General features: G+C 48.1%; 1 protein-coding gene across 1 annotated transcript in view; it reads right to left on the bottom strand.

The window, feature by feature from the left end:
- EMB (embigin) overlaps positions 1-22,919 on the bottom strand; it is a 61,372-nt gene that overhangs the window by 18,719 nt on the left and 19,734 nt on the right. Inside the window, exons 3-4 of the mRNA XM_073583405.1 lie at positions 16,316-16,505; positions 12,259-12,347 (exon numbers count right to left, since the gene is read on the bottom strand). Coding sequence (XP_073439506.1) covers positions 12,259-12,347; positions 16,316-16,505 — 279 coding nt within the window. The remainder of the gene's footprint in view (positions 1-12,258; positions 12,348-16,315; positions 16,506-22,919) is intronic.

The following is a 22,919-nucleotide window of genomic DNA, read 5'->3' as shown; positions in this document are numbered from 1 at the left end:
CATGACAAGGTGAAGAAAAGGCAGGTCCTCGGCCACGTCTCACCGCCCACTGCTAATGACTGACAGGTCTCTACCAAAACAAGCAGACAGGAAGATACTTCCAGCAAGGACATCTGGGATACGTAGATCAACAATTGTAAAGGGAGCTGTTAGCGGTGGATCTTTATGATTTGTCCAAGGGCATTCAATGTGGCAGAACATTCCACAGAAAACTATTATTAACCTCACTCATAGTAGTAGAGGCTGTAAGTGCAGGGATTTTTGATGAAAAAAGTGCTCAAATGGAATAAGAACAGCGTGGGGAAGATACCTGGATGCATCTTTGACTCGCAGGTCGCTGCTGGAGACACTATTTTTACGGATTGACAATAAAACATACAAAACCAAAGATAAAACAGATTTTACAGGGAAAAGGTTAGGAAACATTCTTTCCAGTATATTAACTTGTGTATAAGGCAAATAAACAAAAGAGAGGAAAAAAAGTCCTCCTCCACCCGTTAGGCTATTGTGTGCATGAGATTTGTGAAATGTTTTCCCATTTGTAAGGAGTGGGTCTCCTAGACTGGTGAATCCTATGCACTAAGTGCAAGGACTATCAAAAATTAAAAGGAGTGATTGCAATACACGTAGAGGATGGACTCAGAAAACGTTTTTTCCAAATTTGGAAGCAGTGGAACTCCTAGACTGGTAAAGTGTTTGTAAGGGCTTCCAAAAGTTAGAAGGAGTAAAAATAATCCCAAAATATTCTTTAACTACATAAATAGTAAGAAACTAAAGAATGATAGTGTTGGCCCCCTTAAAAATAGTCTGGGTGAAATGATGGACAAGGATGAGGAGAAAGCCAATATGCTTAATGACTTTTTTTCAACAGTATTTACACAAGAAAATCCCATGACGGATAACATGATCAGTGATAAAAATTGTCTATTAAATGTCACCTGCTTAACCCAGCAGGAAGTACGGCGGCATCTAAAAATCACTAAAATTGACAAATCCCCGGGCCCGGATGGGATACACCCCCAAGTACTTCAGGAATTAAGAACAGTCATAGATAGCTTTAAAGATTCCATAATAACAGGGTCTGTACCACAGAACTGGCGTATGGCAAATGTGGTGCCAATATTCAAAAAGGGGACAAAAACTGAACTTGGAAATTATAGGCCAGTGAGCTTAACCTCAACTGTGGGTAAAATCCTGGAGGGTTTTCTAAGAGATACTATACTGGAGTATCTGGAGACGAATAACCTCATGACCCAATATCAACATGGGTTTACAAGGGACCGATCCTGTCAGACTAATCTGATAAGCTTTTATGAAGAGGTAAGTTCCGGACTAGACCAAGGAAATGCAGTGGACGTGGTGTACATGGACTTTTCAAAAGCTTTTGATAAAATGAGAACAATGGGGATAGGGGAAAATATGTGTAAGTGGGTTAAGAGCTGGCTCAGGGTTAGGAAACAAAGGGTGGTTATTAATGGAGCATACTCGGACTGGGTCTCGGTTAGCAGTGGGGTACCACAGGGGTCAGTATTGGGCCCGCTTCTTTTAAACATATTTATTAATTTCCTTGTAGGGGGCATAAAGAGTAGAATTTCAATCTTTGCAGATGACACTAAACTCTGCAGGATAATCAATACAGAGGAGGACAATCTTATATTACTGGAGGATTTATGTAAACTAGAAGCTTGGGCTGATAAATGGCAAATGAGCTTTAATGGGGATAAATGTAAGGTCATGCACTTGGGTAGAACAAACAAGATGTATAATTATGTGCTTAATTGTAAAACACTGGGGAAAACTGTCACTGAAAAAGACCTGGGTGTATGCGTGGACGACAAACTCACATTTAGTGGCCAGTGTCAGGCAGCTGCTGCATAGGCAAATTAAATAATTGGATGCATTAAAAGAGGCATAGAAGCTCATGAGGAGAATATAATTTTACCTCTATATTAGTCACTAGTGCGCCCACCCTTAGAATACTGTGTACAGTTCTGGTCTCCAGTGTATAAGAAAGACATAGCTGAACTGGAGCGGGTGCAGAGGAGAGCGACCAAGGTTATTAGGGAACTGGGGGGTCTGCAATACCAAGACAGGTTATTACACTTGGGGTTATTTAGTTTGCAAAATCGAAGGCTTAGGGGTGATCTTATTACAATGTATAAATATATGCGGGGACAGTACAAAGACCTTTCTAATGATCTTTTTACTCTTAGACCTGTGACAGGGACAAGGGGGCATCTTCTACGTCTGGAGGAAAGAAGGTTTAAGCATACTCACAGACGTGGATTCTTTACTGTAAGAGCAGTGAGGTTATGGAACTCTCTGCCATATGATGTTGTAATGAGTGATTCTCTACTAAAATTTAAGAAGGGACTTGATGCCTTTCTTGTAAAGTATAATATTACAGGGTATATACACTAGTTTCCTTAATATAGCGTTGATCCAGGGAGTTAGTCTGATTGCCATATGTGAAGTCGGGAAGGAATTTTTTTCCACAATGTGAAGCTTACTGTTTGCCACATGGGGTTTTTTGCCTTCCTCTGGATCAACATGTTAAGGCAAGTTAGGATAGGATATGTGTTTAGCTAGATGGGCTTAAAGTCTTCCTTCAACCTTAATTACTATGGTACTATGTTACACCAATACACACTGGAATACACGTAGAGTAGAGCCTCAGAAAACATTTACATTTAGATGGAGAGGGACTTTTGTGGCCAACAACAAGGAGTGCCGGATTTGATGACACTAATCAGCGTACAACTGGCACAACAAGGACCTTCAGGCATCCGACTCCAATGCTGCTTCATGATTTCATGAACCATGTGGTGGAAACTTCTCCAACCTATCCTGGGGAAAGAGTTCCACAAGTCCTTTGTCCATTTATTCACACAAGAGGTATATTTGAGCCTTTGTACCATGGTATGAATGCATCTTTATTTTTATTTTACACGGAGTTGAGTCAAATCTGAGGCTTGCAGGCCGCAGTCACTGCTCCCTCCTGCTTAAATTGATTCCGTGTGTTTTTAGTGCCGCCGGAACTGAAAATGCTGACAGGATGACTGTTCTCAACATAAATAAAGCCTGGATTGGATAAGACTTCTCAACCCCACCCCATGACAGCAGCAGAACATAAAGGCACTTCAATTTTTTTTTTTGGTGTGTTCCCAATCACCCCTTTCCATCTCAAAGAGGGTATAAATTTCATGGCGTATTATTTTTCTTGTCCTCCTCCTCCACCATATCAACAGGGTTATCAGGTGGCTCTCACTCATAAATTTTGGAGGGCCATCAGTCATACATTCTGGAAGGCCATGAGGTGGCCCTCGCTCGTAAAATTTGGATAGTCCTTAGGCGGCTCTCACACATACATTTTGAAGGGATTCATCCTTCATCTCAAAATTGAAATCCACATCAGTCATAAGCAGGAAGCATTGTAGCACTGCCTCGGTGAAACGGAAACAGGGCCTGCTTAAACTAATTTGTTCAGATGACAAACAGCAAATTGCCGCAGAGTTGGGGAAACGTCTAACTGACCACACAGATCTGTGGCTCTTACCACTGAATATACCACCAGGCATAGTCACGTGTGATAATGGCTGTAATCTGGTGGCAGCTCTGAAGCTTGGCAACCTTGCATGCATGGCTTGGAGCTCAACTTAGCGGTTCAGAGGTTTCTGAAAACCTATCCAGATTTGTTTGAGCTACTTGTGAAGATACGTTGGGTGTGTGCCCGTTTCTGAAAGTCAGCTACAGCTGCCGCTGTTCCCGGAGTGCTGCAGCAGCACTTGCAAGAGCCACCTCACTGACTAATGTGCGATGTGACTACGCGCTGGAACTCCACATTACATATGTTGACAAGGCTTTGTGTGCAGCAGAAAGCAGTAGTTGAATATCAGCTAGAACTTGCCCGTTAGTGTTTCGGTCAGCCTCTGCACAACTGATGAGTGGGCATGGATGTTTGACATTTGTCAGGTTATACAAAACTTTGAGGAATCAAACAAAATGGTGCACAGCAATGACGCCATAATCAGTGTAACCATGACGCTTGCAAGGGTGTTTTCTCATCTAAAGGGCATCTCTGGCAGCACTTAGTTTTACACAGTCAACGGGCATGCATGAAAGTTCTCAGGGGCAGATCCCCCTGAACAGCTATTCATGCCAGGTGGCATGAATGTTGGTTAACCTGCTATTAAGCTGCCGTTGGTTAACCTGCTAGAAGCCACATTTTCCAACACAGTCTTGGCTGTGGTCGCAGGGAGCCCTAGAATAGACTTTCTTGAGTCCTTTTCTCAAATAAGCTTATGAATGGTCTTTGCTTTCTTTCCACATGTCCGGTTTGATTCCCTCCAGTTGGTGTTCCCTGACAAATTTTAGCACCTCCTGATAGTACCAGGAGATGTCCCAGTGTAAGGATAGGAGCTGTCCCACTTTTCCCAGCTGTTCAGCATGGATGGGGTGAAGAAGAGGAGAAGGAAGAGATGGAAAGTCGTCCCCCTGGTGGGGACAGGGAAGTCTTGTCTATTGAGAGTCTGGCACACATGATTGACTTTATGTTCTGCTGCCTTTCCCGTGAACCTCACGTTATACACATTTTGGTGAACATTGATTATGAGTTGCTCACCCTTCTCGACCCACCCTACAAGGAGAATTTTCCATCTCTCCTTACTGCGGCGGAGAGGGATAGTTAAATGGTTCAATACCAGAGGGCCTTAGTTGATGAATTAGTACAAAAATTTCCATCTGACAATGCTGGCAGCAGAGGTCATAGATTCTTGAACAAAAAAGGACGAGAGATGAGGGAGACACACACCAGGTCTAACAGAGGCAGGAGAACACTATCAAAGGTCTGGGACTGTTTCATTAGACCCTCCCAAAGCACAGGCCCTGATGCCCGTGGTAGACTGCTAAGGAGGGAAAAGTTTTTGAAGATGTGAAGGAGTACCTAGCCGACCATACCAGTGTACTCCATGATTCCTCTGTGCCGTACAAGTATTGAGTATACAAGCTGGACACATGGCATGAACTGTGCTTCTACATTTTGCAGGTGCTGGCCTGCCTTGCAGCTGGGGTTTTGTCAGAGCAGATTTTCAGTGTCATCATGGGCATAATAACTGATAGGCGCATCGGCCTGTCAACTAAAAATGTTGACAGGCTAACTCTTATCAAAATGAATAAGGCCTGAATTGGCCCAGACTTCTCAATCCCACTGGTCGACAGCAGTGAAATATAAAGCCAATTGAAATGTTTCCTTTTTCTGGTGTATTCCCATGCATCCCTTCCCACCCAAAAAGTTATACTGTTCACGGTTTCTTCTATTTCTTTTCCTCTTCCTCCTCTAATACAAAAATAACTCTCCTCCAGCACGTATCCCTACACCAAATGCAGCTAACAGAGGTATTAATAGGGAACAGAATAGAAGGAACCCTGATAAGGACTGTTGGTTTAAGGTAGCAGCACCAAGGACTGTCTGTTAGGCCAGGGTCACACTTGCAAGAAACTCACATGATTCTCGTGTCTCAATACCCGGCACTCGGGACCGGAGTGTATGGCTGCATGTATTTCTAGTGTGACCCCGGCATAACACAATCAATCCTGTCTACAGGCCCCATCTGTTAGGCGTCGGGTTCCTGTCGCTGCACATCGGGAATCCCGAGCCTTACTTCCAGCGGTCTCCCATTCCTCTCCAGCCACAGAGGAGGTTGCTTAGCAAACTTGTCAGTCCCGGTGCTCTGCCCAGACCAGCTCCGTGGGTTTGCTTGCTGCTGCCACCTCTGGCACAGCTATGGCAATACATGCTGCTCAGCAGCGAGATTCTCCAGGGACTAAGTCCCCATGTCGGGCCACTGAGCATGCCCGTGGAGTGATCTCCCATTGGAGATCGAAGGTCTCGTACTCAGGTCCTGCTCCTGTTCGGATAGGCCCATCCGAGAAGCCGGGAAGGTTCCGGACGCTCGCGGCTATAAAAGGTTTGCGTGGCCGCTCGGCCATGCGCTAGGATAGACTGTATTTTCAGACTATAAGGAGTGAGTGATGAATGCACGTATGAATGTGTCTGGTGACTGACTCATTATGAAACCCCTACCCTTGGTACGCATGTGTTGCGCAGCCTAGCCTGCTAGCGCCCAGGCTTAGGCGTAGGTAGGTCAGAGTCTGAGTCAGGCATTAGTCTTCATCAGTGACTCGGCAGAGTGCAAGTGCTCCACACTCCATAGCCAGCGTCTATAGCGGCGTTCGTGGCGACGCCGCGCACTCAGTGGGCCTAGAGGGACTCTAACTCCACTTCTTTGGAGGTTGAGACCTGTGGCCGCTTGCTGTTCGCTCTTTGGCCGGGCTCTGTGAGCTAAACAGGCTCCGGCATCCACATTCAGCGGTTGTGCGGCTCCGTGAATTAACAGAGTCTGCTCCTGTTCACACTGGGTGACGTAACCCACGTGTGACTGTTTTCACGCCGCTCTATTCTTCCGCCATTGCCTAGCAGCAGGTTACCACCTCTGCACGGTGGACCCCGGGCTGCGAATGCACCTACTACTACTTTATAATTTGGTGCGTTCCGCCAGCCCTAACACCGTCACACTAAACGATGCACCAGCGATCCCGACAACGATACGACCTTGTCAGGATCGCTGGTGCCTCACTACACGATCGCTGGTGACCTGTCAAACAGGCAGACTCACCAGCGATCAGGACCAGCGAGGACGCTGGGATCCAAGGTATATATCGGGTAACTAAGTGAGCGCGTAGCTTAGTTACCAGCTGTGTACCTTAAGATACCTGCATGCTGGTGCTGGGAGCTGGTATCTAAGGTACACAGCGGGTACCTAAGTGCGTCACTTAGTTACCCACTGTGTACCTTGGTTACCAGCTCCCTGAGCGAGTACGCAGGTATGTAAGGTACACAGCGGGTCACTAAGTGACGGCGCACGCTTAGTTACCCAATATTTACCTTAGATACCAGCTCCCAGCGTCTGATTACAGCGCTGGGAGCTCACTGATTGTTGCTCTCCCGCTGCCACATGCAGCGATGCGTGCTGGCCAACGGGAGACTAACGATCAAAAAACGGCCCAGGACATTTGTGCTGGATCAGCTATACCCGGCGGTTGGGCGGTCGCTGATGCGTGTTACACACAGCAAGATCGCTGATGCATCACAAAATCAGCGATCTCGCTAGCGATCTGGCTGTGTGTGACGGGGCCTTAAATTCCTGTAATATACTATCCTGATTCTGCCAGCTAACCCTGAATGAATTATAGATAAGAGTGGTATTATTTGAGAATACAATCTATTTAAACTGTCACTGAAAGGACTTTTGCTTATATGCAGCAGCACCAAACACAGTAACACAATCAACCTTGACTAGATGTTTGTAATATGCTATCCCTACTCTGCCATCTAGTACTAAACAAATTACAGATAAAAGCAGTATTAGTATAGAATAGAAGCTGTTGATTTAATGTAGCAGTGTAAGGAGGAAGGCTGGGCTGCTGGAACTGTCAAAGCCGCGTCCCATGTTGCCCGGGTGAAGGAATAGGGGACCGGACAGGTCCCATGACCTGAGAAGAGGGGGTGTGTTTAAGCTGGAAGGAGACCTGAAAGCGCACCAAGGGGTCAGGAGTTTCCCGCCGTCAGGGAGAGTACAGCAGGGTGAGCAGTGCGCTCCGCATCCAGCGGAGCCGAGACGTGCCGCGACCTGGCTTACCTGCACACTCCAGCGGGAATGTTCCTGAGGAGAGCGCTGTGCAACCGGGTAAATGTCGGGCAGCCCTCATACGGAGAAGTGTGGACCGGCTACAGGACACTGAGGTGCGGTTCCCTCTGCTGACCAGCGTGCAGCAGCCCATGGTTGTTACAGTGACTCCTGCAGCTTCCCTTGCTTTGTTTGCTCAGGCTTATGGACTAGGGGCTCAGCGGGTATAACTGCCCCCAGAAGTTGGACCATTGACAGAGGGCCCCATCTGAGAACATTACACCGGCCGTTGCTGACAGTACAAGCCCCTCCAGCTGTATATCATGGAGGACCAGCACGAGTCACGATAAGTGTTGTGTAAACCTCAGACTGTCGCATCAATTCTTACTATTCCTTTAATCCTTGTTTACTGTTTATTAACCGCCTGCGAGGAGATTACTTTCATCTTTACTGTTAAATTAAATAATATTGTTGCTCTGCAATCCCTGCGAACTGCATGTCAGCACATGCTTACATTTGGCGTAGTCGGCAGGATGCAGTCTACAAGCACAGAGGCAGCAGACCAAATGGTCATGGGTGTCCTAAGGCCCAGCTTACCCCTGGGGGCCATGCTCAGCAATCTCCCAAAATGTACAGGGTGCAATTCACTGCTGTGGGACTGGACTGAGCCGGCTAAAAGCATGCTGAGGATGCACCCTATGACCCCCGCTATGCAAGCAGAGATTGCTGTGATGGCCCTGGACAGGGAGGCTAGATATTCAGTAATGTTTCGACCCCTTCATGAACGGAACACCTTCACCAAGATATTGCAAATTTTAGAAGAGATGCATGGTAATCCCACTGATGTTGGAGAGTTGTGGATGCGATTGTTTAGCAGTGTTCAGAGAGAGGGAGAATCCATGACTCAATATATGAATGCGCTCCAAGATGTGCACGTGGCGATCGCCAAGCGGGATGATGTGGGTGTGGGACCCCCTGATGTGATCTTGCGAGGTCAACTTATAGAGGGCCTAAGAGACGCGTCGCTTAAACAAGCTTTGCGGGAGTGCATGCATGCCGATCCGCGCATGACTTTCCTGGAAGTTGGGGCGGAAGCGCGCGTGCAAGAGCAGGGGACGTCAGCCTCTGCAGGGATGGTCAGGAGTAGTGGGGTGCCAGCCTCACCCGTGTCAGGATGTGCCCGAGAGATTCGGAAAGAAATACAGAAGATGCGGGAAGAGTGGTCTGGCCTTCAAAGAGCTCCCACCGTGGCTCCAAATCCATCCAGAGACAGGAGTGACCCTGAGTCCCACTTGCCCCTTGTACCACATCAGGAAATGGGACAATTCCAAGCAGAGAGACATCTGACTTGTTTCAAGTGTGGGGACATTGGACACTATGCCCAAGGCTGTGCGAGACGGGGGCTGCCCCTTTCTCGGCAGCCGTTAAGCTAGTAGGCTCCATGGCTGGTGGATGACGCCCGGAGCCTGAGAGGCCAAAGAGAAGAGAAGGCAGCCCTGAAAGTTTAATTTCCGTGAGCCCCCTCGTATGGGCTGAAATGAAAGGTCGAGCCATCCGCTGCCTAGTTGATACCGGTTCACAGGTGACCACCATGCCGGAAGCGTATTTCAGACATCATTTTCCCGAGGTGATGTGGCTGGAGTGGGGCCCAGTAATCAAGCTGACGGCGGCCAATCAGTTACCCATCCTGGTTGCAGGGGTGGTCTGGATGCAAATTACAGTGTGCAGCAAAGATGTGGGCCGGAAAGGAGTCGTGTTGACCGCCGGAGAAAATAGCAACGGCCCTCCAGTGACTCTGAGGATGAATATGCTGAAAGAACTCGGAACTCTCTTGATCAGCGAGTCACCCAACGCTTTTGTGGACCGATGGATCCCACAAACGCCCCCAAAGAAAGGTGTTTCAACATTTGATTTGGGTCACCCAGGCCCAGGAAATGTTGAGTGAAGGGAAAGTTCTCAGAAGTGGTAGTCCTTGCAGCTGCTAAACTTGTCCTCCAGCCTGGCCAGACAGTGCTTACGTTGCCCATACGATCATGTACACCCCTCGAAGGAGTGGAAGTCCAGATAGAGTCAACCTTAATGGACCAGATACTCTCAGGGCACCTCATTGCCCGGACATTAGCCGTCGTCCATGATGGTAACCTTGTGGTGCGGTGCGTCAACCTGGGGGAGAACAATCTTACTCTGCCACCCAAGAGTGAAGTGGCGCACGTGCTGGGAATGCCAGAAGAGTTCATGCAGCCGGAGGCGGTCCAGTTGGCAGTAAAACAAGGAGATCCATGGACTACATGTAGCCTTTACAATGACCCCGGAGAACCCGCCTGGAAACATGAAGCAGAGGCGCCGCATCTTGGAGCAAATGCAGGCTGAATTGACTGGACTCTCACTGCATCAGGTGCAACAGGTGGAAACAGTACTGGAGTGTTACCAGGATGTCTTTGCACGTCATGAAGATGACTTCGGGTGCACTACAGCCATTGCCCATGAGATACCCACGGGAAGTGCCACCCCGATCCGGGAGAGGTACCGGCAGATACCGCCTCAGATGTAAAAAGAGGTGAAAGAAATGTTGGCACACATGCTACAGAGTGGAGTCATGTGGGAGAGCCAGAGCCCGTGGGCAACTCCAATTGTCCTAGTTTGGAAGAAAGCTATGATCCTGCGTTTTTGTGTTGACTATAGATGACTGAATGCCTGCACAGTGCGAGAGTCTTACCCCTTACTGAGAATTGAGGAGTCGCTATCTGCCTTGGGAAAGGCAAAGTATTTCTCATCCCTGGATCTGGCCAGTGGATACTGGCAGGTGCATATTGCTGAACACGATCGGCCGAAGACAGCGCTCATAATGCCTATGGGATTGTTTAAATTGAATTGGATGTCCCTCAACCTGACTCTATCACTCAACCTGAACAACGCCGTACTGAGAGTACAACAGCTGAAAAACCTCCCATTTGTTATGAACAAGACCAGTTAATTTGGCAGTGAATTGTTTGAGAAATGGAAGAGAGTGAGCATCTGATGAAGGAACTCTTGCCCATGGAATGGCGATTTAAAGGAGAGGAGGAGTGTAAGAAGGAAGACCGGGCTGCGGGTACCTGCATTGACCCGGGTCCAGAATTGTCGAGGCTAAGCCCCATGTTGCCCGGGGGAAGGAATTAGGGGGTCCCATGACCCGGGAAGAGGGGGAGTGTTTAAGCCGGAAGGAGAGCTGAAAGCACACTAAGGGACAGTGAGTTTCCCGCCGTCAGGAAAAGTGCAGCAGGGTGAGCAACGCGCTCCGCATCCAGCGCAGTGGAGCCAAGACGTGCCGCTACCAGGCTTACCTGCATGCTCCAACGGGATTGTCACTGAGGAGAGCGCTATGCGCCCGGATAAACGTTGGGTCATTCGGAGAAGTGTGGACCGGCTACAGGACACCGAGGTGCGGTTCCCTCTGCTAACCAGTGCACAGTAGCCCACACTTATTACAGGGACTCCTGCAGCTTCCCTCACTTTGTTTGCTCAGGCTTATGGACTAGGGGCTCAGCGAGTAAAACTGGAGACCGCACGCTGCCCCAGTAGTTGGACCGTTGACAGAGCACCCCATCTGAGGACACTACACCGGCCGTTGCCAGCACTATAACCCCCATTGGACTGTATATCACGGAGGACCAGGGGGAGTCACGATAAGTGTTGTTTAAACCTCAGACTGTCGCATCAATTCTTACTATTCCTTTAATCCTTGTGTGCTGTTTATTAACTCCCTGCAAGATTACTTTCATCTTTATTGTTAAATTAAATAATATTGCTACACCGCGTTGCTCTGCAATCCCTGCGTACTGCATCTCAGCACCTGCTTACAGCAGCACCAAGGACTGTAATGCAATCAACCCTGCTCTAAGTCCCTCTAATACACTATTCCTACTCCAGCAGCTAATGCTACACTAATTCTACACTAATTGCAGCTAGGAGCGGTATTATAAAACAGAATCTAATTGAATTACCCCTGAAAAAGGATGTTGGTTTAATGTTGCACCAGCAGGTAATGGAACGCTATATAACACAATGTCCCTTTTGCAGCAGCAGCGACTCTCCCGACACTATTTCCAGGTACAATGCTCATCTGGTACAAGATGGCATAATCGGGTCTTATATAGACCCGATGACGCTATGCAGCTGTCAATCACAGTAAAACCAGTAGCCAACACGGCTACGGCAGTACTGTGATTGGCTATCAACCTCAGCATGTTTAGTGGCTGAAAATCAAGAACCAAACATGTGGGGAGGGGAATCGAGCACGGCACCCGAGGACTAGGATGCTCGATCGGGCACTGAGAGGTGCAGAGGACACTCTCCCATCACTATTTCTAAGATCTAATTTGAGCTAGCTTTGCATTCATATTTACTGTAATACTGTACAACAAATCTAGGACACTTTTCTTTCCATTATGTGTGCATGTGGAATTTCACTAGCACTATACTGTGGTGTAACGTCTTGCAAATGTTGTGTGGAAAATCTACACCGCTTAAATAAACAGTTGTATAACTGCGGTAAATTAATAAAGTGGAATTACTGACCGTGTCTTTGTCTCACCTTGTACTCTGAATGTTCCATTTACTTCTGTGGCAGAACTGAAAATACACGTGTAGATCCCAGTCTTGTTCGCATCTGTCATCACAAATCTGCAGAAAGAAACGTTAAGGAAGAAGTTTACAAAGAAGGGGAGAAGAGAGATATAACCTATGTACTAAGGAGAAGCCAACCAGTCACTTTGCCTTTAATATTTTTTTCCACAAGTGTAAAAAAAACTCACTCTGCCTATTTTATATAGTGATTTCCTATTGCTTATGTAGCGCCATATTCCTCAGTATTGTGCGGCATAATTTATCAATACCTGCCCCGATAAGGGAAAAACAAAGCTTCAGAAAAGCAATTAGTAATCAATGACTCAGCTTTGTAGAGCAATTCAGGGGTTAATTGAGATATATGGTAGGGGTGGAAGTTGTCTAGGGTTAATAATTTAAGATGTGTTGGCATTCTTGCGAGGGGGTTTTGGAGTTGGGGGCAAAATTGGCGTGGAGAGGTTGTACATCGAGTAGATGGTAACCTCCAATTTTATTTGGAATTTGGCATGGTCTTGCGGAGTTTTTGGAACTCTTCAAGGTAGGGTCCATGGGAGGTGATAAGGAAAGGGTTTTCCAGTGATAGAGGTGACCCTACGTTTGTGGGTTTTAGCTGAGAGTAATGCCGGAAGGTTACGATCATTGAATGCCACCAGATTCTGAAACTCTAAGAACCTCCCTACTTCAAGTTATTTACATCTGTTTTAACAAAATGACTGGTCTGTCTTCATTTGGGAAATTGGGAAAACAGGGTACTTAAAAGAGGTAGTTAATGGTCAGCTTCTACAATACTGGAGTCATGGGTGTTAGAAGTCCCCAAAGCTAATTGCCTCATAGACAGCACTTAAACCCTGAGATATTATGCTATCTTATTCATCCAATCTTCTCCAAAAGGCAAATGGACTCAATATTTAGGTAGGTTGTGGTTGATAAACCATTGCAGTATAACATAAGAACCATGCTTCATCAGTCAAAAAGAAAATGGTTCACAGCACCTCATGGCAGCAGAGGGTTAACCTTACCCACGGTGGAGGCGCACGTGAAATCCAAGGAGTCAAACTCGGAAAACGTCCAAACATCTCATAACAAATAAAGACAGCGCCTCACCGGTTGGTGAATTTACATCTCCTTTATTCTGCCTTCTGTGGCAACGTTTCGATCTAACTTGATCTTTATCAAGCACTGCACATTTTACAATAACTCCAGTTAAATAGTGTATAAACCCACCCCTTCATTAACAACCACCAATCAGAAAACGTATAAAAACAATCATGTATCAAAATCACATATAACATATTTGAAAATCGCCCAGCTGATCAAGAGTCAAAAGAGTACCTCTATAGTATCAGAAACGCCCCCTCCGATTGTTCATCAACATATTGTATATGATTATCCAAGCCCCAAAGAAATCACGGCGCAAACAAACAATAACAAAGTTCTAGCCAATGATGGCACAGCATTTTCGTTGTCCTAGTGATCCTCAGTCACAAGCAACCATGTAGAACGCCCAGGATCCATCCCATCCAATCGGCAGGTACCACAACCTGCGCATGCTCCGGTGTCTCTCTCCGAATGGTCAGCAGCCGACCTTCGTCATCCAGGTCCTGCACATGCTTCAGCTCTATGTTCCAATAGGTTACGGAGGTAATTCACTTGTACAATGCTGTGGACTCAATATGCATTAAATGGGGAGATCATCCATACAATGTAAATTGCGTAAGTTGTGCGTATGCCCCATCCTCTCACTCTAGTTCACAGCGACAACGATCCACACTATCAACCCTACAACTTAGATCTACAATACAACGTGAGTTGCGCATACAAACAGCGCGACCAGATTACAAAATATAAATACTTCCCACATCTCCCCAGGATCACCCAAACCCCAGTTTATATTATTAAAGTATGTAAATCGCAAAAACTCTGTTAGATACACCATCAAAAGATACCATAGGATATATAGCGCTGGAACTTGCGCAGGACCTGGATGACGAGTGTCGGCTGCAGACCATTCGGAGAGAGTGCGCAGGGTGTGGTACCTGACGACTGGAAGGGATGGATCCTGGGTGTTCCTTATGGTTGCTTGTGACTGAGGATCCCTAGGGTAATGAAAATGCTACGCCATAATTGGCTAGAACTTTGTTATTGTTTGTATGTGCCATGATTTCTTTGGGACTTGGATAATCATATACAATATGTTGATGACCAATCGGAGGGGGCGTTTCTGATACTATTAAGGTACTCTTTTGACTCTTGATCAGCTGGGCGATTTTTAAATATGTTATATGTGATTTTCATATATGATTGTTTTTGTACGTTTATGATTGGTGGTTGATAAAGGGAATCTGTCACCCTTTTTTTGGCTTTGCAGCTGCTGGCATAGACATCGGGGGCTTATCTACAGCATTCTGTAATGCTGTAGATAAGTCTCCGATGTAACCTGAAAGAGAAGAAAAACACGTTATATTATACTCGCCGAGGTGGGCAGTCCGGTCCGATAGGTGTCGCCGTCCCGTCCGGCGCCTCCCTTCTTCATGCGATGACGTCCTCTTCTCCCATCCTGTAATGGCTCCGGCGCAGGCGCACTGCTCTGCCCTGTTGAGGGCAGAGCAGAGTCCTGCAGTGCGCAGCAATACAGAATGCTGTAGATACTGTAAGCCCCCAATGTCTATGCTGGCAGCTAATAGGGGATAAAAAGGGTGACAAATCCCCTTTAATGAAGGGGTTGGTTATTCACTATATAGGTGGCATTATTGTAATATGTGCTGTGCTTGATAAAGATCATGTTGGATGGAAACGTCGCCCCAGAAGGAGATGTAAATTCACCAACTGGTGAGGCGCTGTCTTTATTTTTTATGACACGTTTCATCAGTGTCCTGGATCCGATTTCCAGCCATTTTGAGTTTGTGCGTCCATTTTTATCATCCTTTTTTCTTGTATGCAGAAGAAAAAAATACAAGGCTCATCCACTCAATGCCGACTTTTATTCCCCATTGACTTGCATTGGGGTCGGGTTTCGGACGAAACTCCGACTTTTTTTGCCCTAGTCGGACCAGTTTCATCTGAAACAAATTTTGTTTCATGAAACCCGATCCAACCAAAGTCACTCAACTCTAGTCTTGGAGGCAAGCAGTGGACACAGCAATAAGTTTGGTTCAGTGGGTCAATACGTTTTTATTACATTTTGTTGGCCATGCGTTGGAGTCTTTTTGTTTTAGAAACACCTCTTTAATGATCTACAACTAAACCTGTGTAAGTTACTGGTAGAATCGTACACCCCAAGTTTGTAGATCTGCTTCACGTGACGACCAATGGTCCTACAATCCTAATACTATATCATAAAGGTTGGCATCTGTGACATACCCAACTTGACCTGCACTATCATTACTATCTTACAGGAATGGCGAGGTGATCACTTATGAATGGTGAAGTGGTCACATATGAATGGTGAGGTGGTTACTTATGAATGGCAATGTGGTCTCTTATGAATGGCGAGGTGGTCATGCATCAATGGTGAGGTGGTCACACATGAATGGCGAGGTGGTCATGCATGAATGGTAAGGTGGTCACTCATGAATGGCGAGGTCGTCACTCATGAATGGCAAGGCTGTCACTCATGAATGGCGAGGTTGTTAGGCATGAATGATGAGGTGGTCATGCATGAATGGCGAGGTGGTCAGGCAAGAATGGTGAGGTGGTCACGCATGAATGACGAGGTGGTCACGCATGAATGGCAAGGTGGTCACTCATGAATGGCGAGGTGGTCAGGCATGAATGTTGAGGTGGTCTCGCATGAATGGCAAGGTGGTCACTCATGAATGGCGAGGTCGACACTCATGAATGGCAAGGTGGTCAGGCATGAATGGCGAGGTGGTCATAAATGTATGGCTTTTTCCATTCACTTCTATGACACTTCTACACCAGTACAATGGTACAATTAACCTCTTACTGATGTATCACCATAGTAGAGAGTGTCCCACCTAAACGATGAAGCACCAGTCAGGTGAGAGGCGATATAATACACTCACTCATATGTGGTATGCCATCGCTTGTCTCTATTGCTGTATGTGTACAGTGTACTACTAATTTTTTCCTCTTCATGTCTCCACGAAACGTTGATTTGTAAATCCTTGGAGTCCACAACTAGATCACACTCCAGCTTCAGACGGAGCGGGTTGACTATGACTATTTCCTTGTTATTGTCTCTGATGGAGAAGCCTTTAACAAAGTAAAACAGGGGTTAGATATTAGTCAAAATTAGAAGGATAAGACAAGACAAAGACAGACAAGATGCAAGAGGTGGGCGTTTCTTAAAGGGGTTGCTCCCTTTTGGGTACATTTATTTTATTTTTTTTTTACTTTAATTCATGTATTTGAGGCTAAATGTCAGTATTACAATTTGGTTTCACTACAAAATTTGCCCCACTAGGTTTTTACAGGCTTTTTTGTTTACCTTTGGATTCAACTTGGATATGGTCTGCGATGATAAATTAGCTGAGAGGGGCTCAGAAGAAGACAGATAAAAAGAGTAATGAACTCCCCGTCAGACTGTCATGGTGGGCTGACTAACAGATTGTCAGATAACGCATTCTGCAGCCAGCAACAGACCAGCAATAGTGATGGGTGAGCATGCTCAACACTCAGTGGCGTAACTACAAAGTTATGGGCCCCAGTGCGAACTTTCAAATGGGGCCCCTCCATGTCAAAATACACGCACATCTCCGCTCCGCACACCTCGTACACGCGCGGCTCCACTCCGCACACCTCGTACAAACGCGGCTCCTCTCGGCACACCTCGTACATGTGCGGCTCCGCACACCTAGTACACGCACATCTCCACACCGAACGCCTCTTGCACACACATCTCCACTCCGTACAGCTCGTACACGCACATCTCCACTCCGTACACCTCGTACACACGTGGCTCCGCTTCGTACACCCGCCGCTCTGCTCCGTACACACGCGGCTCCTCTCCATCCACCTCATACACATGCAGCTCCACTTCATACACTTTGTACACACACGGCTCCTCTCCGTACACCTCGTACACACGCGGCTCCGCTTCGTACACACATGGCTCCGCTCACCTCGTACACACGGCTCCGCTCCGTCCACCTCGTACACACACACGGCTCCGCTCCGTACACCTTGTGTACGTGCGGCTCCAATCTGTACAGCTCGTACACGCACATCACCACTTCGTACACGCGCGGCTCCGATTCGTACACCTCGTACACACGCGGCTCCTCTCCATCCACCTCATACACATGCGGCTCCACTCCATACACTTTGTACACACACGGCTCCGCTTCGTACACACATGGCTCTGCTCACCTCGTACACATGGCTCCGCTCTGTCCACCTCGCACAAACACGGCTCCGCTACGTACACCTCGAACGTACACCTCGAACACACACGGCTCCGCTCCGTACACCTCGTACACACCTTCAGCTCCGCTCCGTACACGCGGCTCCGCTTCGTACACACATGGCTCCGCTCACACACGGCTCCGTTCCGTACACCTCGTACACACACAGCTCCGCTCCGTACACCTCGTACACACACAGCTGCGCTCCGTACACTTCGAACACACACGGCTCCGCTCCGTACACCTCGTACACACCTTCAGCTCCGCTCCGTACACGCGGCTAAGCTTCGTACACACAGGGCTCCGCTCACCTCGTACACACGGCTCCGCTCCGTACACCTCGTACACACACAGCTGCGCTCCGTACACTTCGAACACACACGGCTCTGCTCCGTACACCTTGTACACACATGGCTCTGCTACATCCACCCTGTAAACCCCTCCTGACCCCACACATAAACTTCCCCTCATCGAGCACCATGACAAGCAGCACAGCAGAGTCCTACATACACGGAGGCTCCTGATCATGTGATCCCTGACTCCTTCCCCCGTGACCCCATCACAGGTCCTGTGCGCACAGAGCAGCCATCGCATCAGGCCAATTGCAGCCTGACAGCCAATCAAATCACAGAGTTGCACAGCCAATGAGCTCCCAGAGGCTGCTACTCCCCTGACATGCCCACTACACAGCTCACCTTCGAAGTGCAAACTCGCAATCGGGCCCCTAAGCACTCCGGGCCCCGTCGCAGTTGTGACCGCTGTAACCGCGGTAGTTACCTGTCGACACTGCTCGGTACCTGATTGCACATCGGGGGGCTCGACCAAGTACCGAGCAGTGCCAAGTATCACGTGGTGCTCAGGTCCCCATAAGAAGCTCATTTCAATTATCTGAGGGGGCACTGCACTGAGAGAGAGAGAGGATATCTGGAAAAAAGTTTGAGTTTGCCATTCATTTCCATTGTGCTCGCTACTCGAATCAAGCATGTCCAAGAGTTTGACATGCTCAATTCGAGTACCGAGCACTCAAGCATTTATAAGAAAAAAAATTCACAGAAAGAATATGTACCCATTAAAGTCTATGGTGCTGTTCACATGCAGGGTCGTACTTACTGGCCCACCGGAGAACCAGCCAGTGGTTATGGGGCCCCTGAGTGAAGGGGGCCTGCCCCGTGCCAGTGGAGCAGCAGCTGGAGACAGGATCCTGTCCCCGCTGCTAAAGAGAAATGAATATTCACGCTTCCCTAAGCCCCCCATGAGCATGGACAGGAGTGAATACGATTTCATTTTAATAGGAGGCAGCATTAGCCACAGGCTGAGGCTAACAATGCCCACATGTACCACTGCTCCAATCTCTCACACTCACACACAAAGCACCGCACCACATACACACACACGCAGACAGACACACAGCCCCCCCACCTCTCCACAAGTTCCCCGCAGCACATCCCGGCATCCTGCTCCCTGCCCGGCGCTTCCTGACTGAGACAGTGCAGCTGGATCACGTCATCATTCAGTGCACAGCTGTTTCAGACAGAAAGCCGCCGGCGAGGAAGAGGCTGCCGGGATGTGCTGCGGGGAACTTGCTGAGAGGTGAGTGGTGCTGTGTATCTGTCTGTCTGTCTGCCTGCGTACATGTGTGTGTGTATGTAGGGGGTGGACTGACCTATGGACATGTCTGATGAAGAGGGAAAAGTAAAGAGGATGATGTACACAATGTTTTTTTTTTACTTGTATGTGTATGTGAGGGACAACAGCTAGAATTGGGAAACGACAGTGCAGTACTGGGTTTTGGCCACAAGATGGAGAGAGTAGTGAGAAAAGGACTTAACAGCAGCCTTTGGCTAGAGAAACCGCATAGTCATGGTGGGCGGAGTTACGGGACTGAGAAGGGGATTTCCAGAAAGAGGAAATATAAGGAAGGAGAGTCCCAGGGGAAGGGCAGACACCCAGGAGAAAAGTGGGAAGAGCTCAGGAGAGGACGGAGGAAGGAGAAGCACAGGAAAGACAGAAGAGAAGGAGACGGTGACTAGGAGAAGGGGGTGGCCCTGAGAGGAGAACTGTACGATGGGACGGCAGTGACTAATGGAGTTCTGGGGTACAGGATGGCTGGACACCGTAGAGTGAGTAGGTGCTGCAGCAGACAGACTCGGACGGGGGAAGCGCTGTGGCCGTGGGCCTAACGACAGCCACAGTGAAGGAACCCAGGGGTCTTCTCGGACAGAAGCTGAAGGAAGGTGACAGGTACCCAGGCCAGGGAGCAGAAGCTGTTGTGTCTACTGTGGATGTCAAGAGGACGCCCAATAAAGTTTGGACCTGATTGAATGGATTTCTTCGTCTCTCTCCCGTCTGTTACACAGCCGAAAGGGACCACCCCCCAGTCGGCACTCGCACTACATGTATGCACTGCAGTGCTTTGTGTGTGAGAGAGTGGTGCTGTGTGTGTGTGTGTATATTGGAGATTGCCGATGATGGAGGTGGCAAAAAGGGCAATGAAGGGGTTGTGGGGGAGAAGGCAATGATGGAGGTGTTGAAATTGGCAATGATGGAGATGGTGGGGGAGAAATCAATGGTGGCTGTGGTGTAAACAACAATGATGGTAGTGGTGGAAAGGACAATGGTGGTGGTGGGGGAGGCAATGATTGAGGTGGTGGAATGGGCAATGATGAGGGTGGTGGGGGAGAACGCAATGATGGAGGTGGTGGAAAGGGCAATGATAGGAATGGTGGGGAAGAATGCTAGGGATGGTGGGGGAGAAGGCAATGATGGAGGTGATGAGAACAATGATGGGGTGGAGGGGGAGAACAATGATGGAGGAGAGGTGCTGCATTATACGCTATAAGGGGAACTGCATTATACTTTATGAGGGGGCTACATTATATTCGGTGGGGATATGCATTATTCTCAGGGGACTACATTATATTCTGCGGGGCTACAGTATACTCTATGGGGGGCTGCATTATAGTCTGTGGTGGGGCAGCATTATTCTCTCAGGGGACTACAATATATTCTTGGGGGGGGCTACATCATACTATATGATGGGGGCATTATGCCCTATGAGGGGGCTACAATATACTCTGGGGGGCTGCATTATGTTCTGTGGTGGGGCTGCATTATACCTTATGAGGGGGTTGCATTATATTTTGTGGGGTGCTGCATTATATTCTATGAGAGGGGGCTGAATTATAGTCTATGAGGGGCGCTACATTATTTTATGAGGGGGCTGTATTATATTCTATGAGGGAGGCTACATTATATTCTATGAGAGAGGCTACATTATATTCTATGAGGGGGCTACATTATATTCTGCGGGGCTACAGTATAGTCTATGGGGGGCTGCATTATAGTCTGTGGTGGGGCTGCATTATTCTCTCAGGGGACTACAATATATTCTGGGGGGGCTACATCATACTATATGACGGGGCACTATGCCCTATGAGGGGGCTACAATATACTCTGGGGGACTGCATTATGTTCTGTGGTGGGGCTGCATTATACCTTATGAGGGGGTTGCATTATATTTTGTGGGGTGCTGCATTATATTCTATGAGAGGGGGCTGGATTATAGTCTATGAGGGGCGCTACATTATTTTATGAGGGGACTGTATTATTGTCATGATCTGACAGTTTTAAATTGGACAAAGTGAATTTTTTTTACTTTGTCAAGTGCAAAGTGTGACATGATTGCCCCCGGTGGCCATTGGAATTATCACACGTGGTGTCTTTCATTCTAAGTTGCCCGGTGGTGGGAAGTGGTATCGCACCTTAGTGGTAGGTTTAATTTGTAATTACAAATCAGGTGTGAGGCTCTATAAATGAGTCTCAGGGTATTCAATCACTGTTGGTGATAGTTGTTCATTTGCAACCAACCTTGGTGGTGGAAGGAGCTGGAGAGATTGCTCAGCTCAGTCTGAGTCCTGGTGTGGAAGGAGTCACAGAAGGGAGTTCTTTGCAGCGCTGACTGAACTTGGTGGCAGCTATTCAGGAGGAAGGCTGCAGTCGGTTGCTGGACTCTGTGCTGGAGCATTTGCACAGAGAGAGCTAAGTTTTCTATTTCCCCTGTTTGTGACTTTCCTTATGTGTGACCTAGTGCAGTGGTGGGATTAGTTTCCGCACCGGCCAATGCCCTAGCGAGGGACTAGGTTCAGGGCGAGTCAGGGCATAATGTTCGCGTGCGGCGACAGGTGCGGAGCCTGTATAGGGAACGTAAGGAGTGTAGGGACGCTGCCTCAGGGGAGCTCAGGAGGTCTCCACGTCCCTATTTCCTATTACAGGGCCCACCACTGTAATTGTTCCTGTGTTTCCCCTTATTATTTAAATTCGCCAGCTGGAGGCGGGGTATCCAGTTTTACGTGTACTTTTTAAATTCGCCAGCTGGAGGCGGTGTGTCCGGCTGCACGTCCCGGTATTATTTAAATTCGCCCCGCTGGAGGCGCTGTATCCAGGGTCACGTGTGTCATAAATTCGCCCTGCTGGAGGCGCTGTGTCCAGTCACACGTTGACCATTACATTATCACCAACCCATAAAGTTTTTTTTTTTTCTGCTGAGCCATGGACCTAATGCAAACCTTTACCCAGGTACTGCAGACCTTTACTGAAGAGATTAGGGGGCTGCGCGGTGAGATGGTGCAGCAACTGCAGCTGTTGGTGGGTTTTGGAGGTTTGATTCAGGCACAGGCTCAGCCAGAACCCAAGATATCTCTCCCAGACCGGTTTTCTGGAGGGAGAGATCAATTCTTGGTATTTCAGCAAGCCTGTAAATTATATTTCAGGCTGCGCCCTCGTTCTTCAGGGAGCGAAGAGCAACGGGTGGGAATCATTATGTCCCTTTTGAAGGGGGATCCCCAATCCTGGGCCTTCTCCCTGCAGGACGATTCACCATCTTTAGAGTCCGTGGACGAGTTTTTTGCGGCTTTGGCGCTTGTGTATGAGGATCCTGATGGCGTCTCTCTGGCGGAATCCCGACTCCGTAGGTGTAAACAGGGAGCCCGGGTTGCTGAGGAGTACTGCTCTGAGTTTAGGAGATGGGCCACTAACACTCAGTGGAATGACCCTGCACTTAGGAGTCAATTTGTGCAGGGTCTGTCTCCAAAGTTGCAGGACACTCTGGTGCAGTACGCCACCCCCAGGTCGCTGGAGGCCGCCATGTCCCTCGCCATCCGGGTGGATAGACGCCTTAGGGAAAGACATACACAAAATGTGCCCCCTGTAGTCCCCTCCGGGGGGGAGGACCCCCCGGTACGGTTGGTGGAACCCAGGCAGCCCG

Source organism: Dendrobates tinctorius, unplaced genomic scaffold (assembly GCF_039654945.1).
Source record: "Dendrobates tinctorius isolate UK_male_01 unplaced genomic scaffold, ASM3965494v1 ptg000078l, whole genome shotgun sequence".
In the NCBI taxonomy this organism is placed as follows: domain Eukaryota; kingdom Metazoa; phylum Chordata; class Amphibia; order Anura; family Dendrobatidae; genus Dendrobates; species Dendrobates tinctorius.
This window is presented reverse-complemented; position numbering and strand designations above follow the sequence as displayed.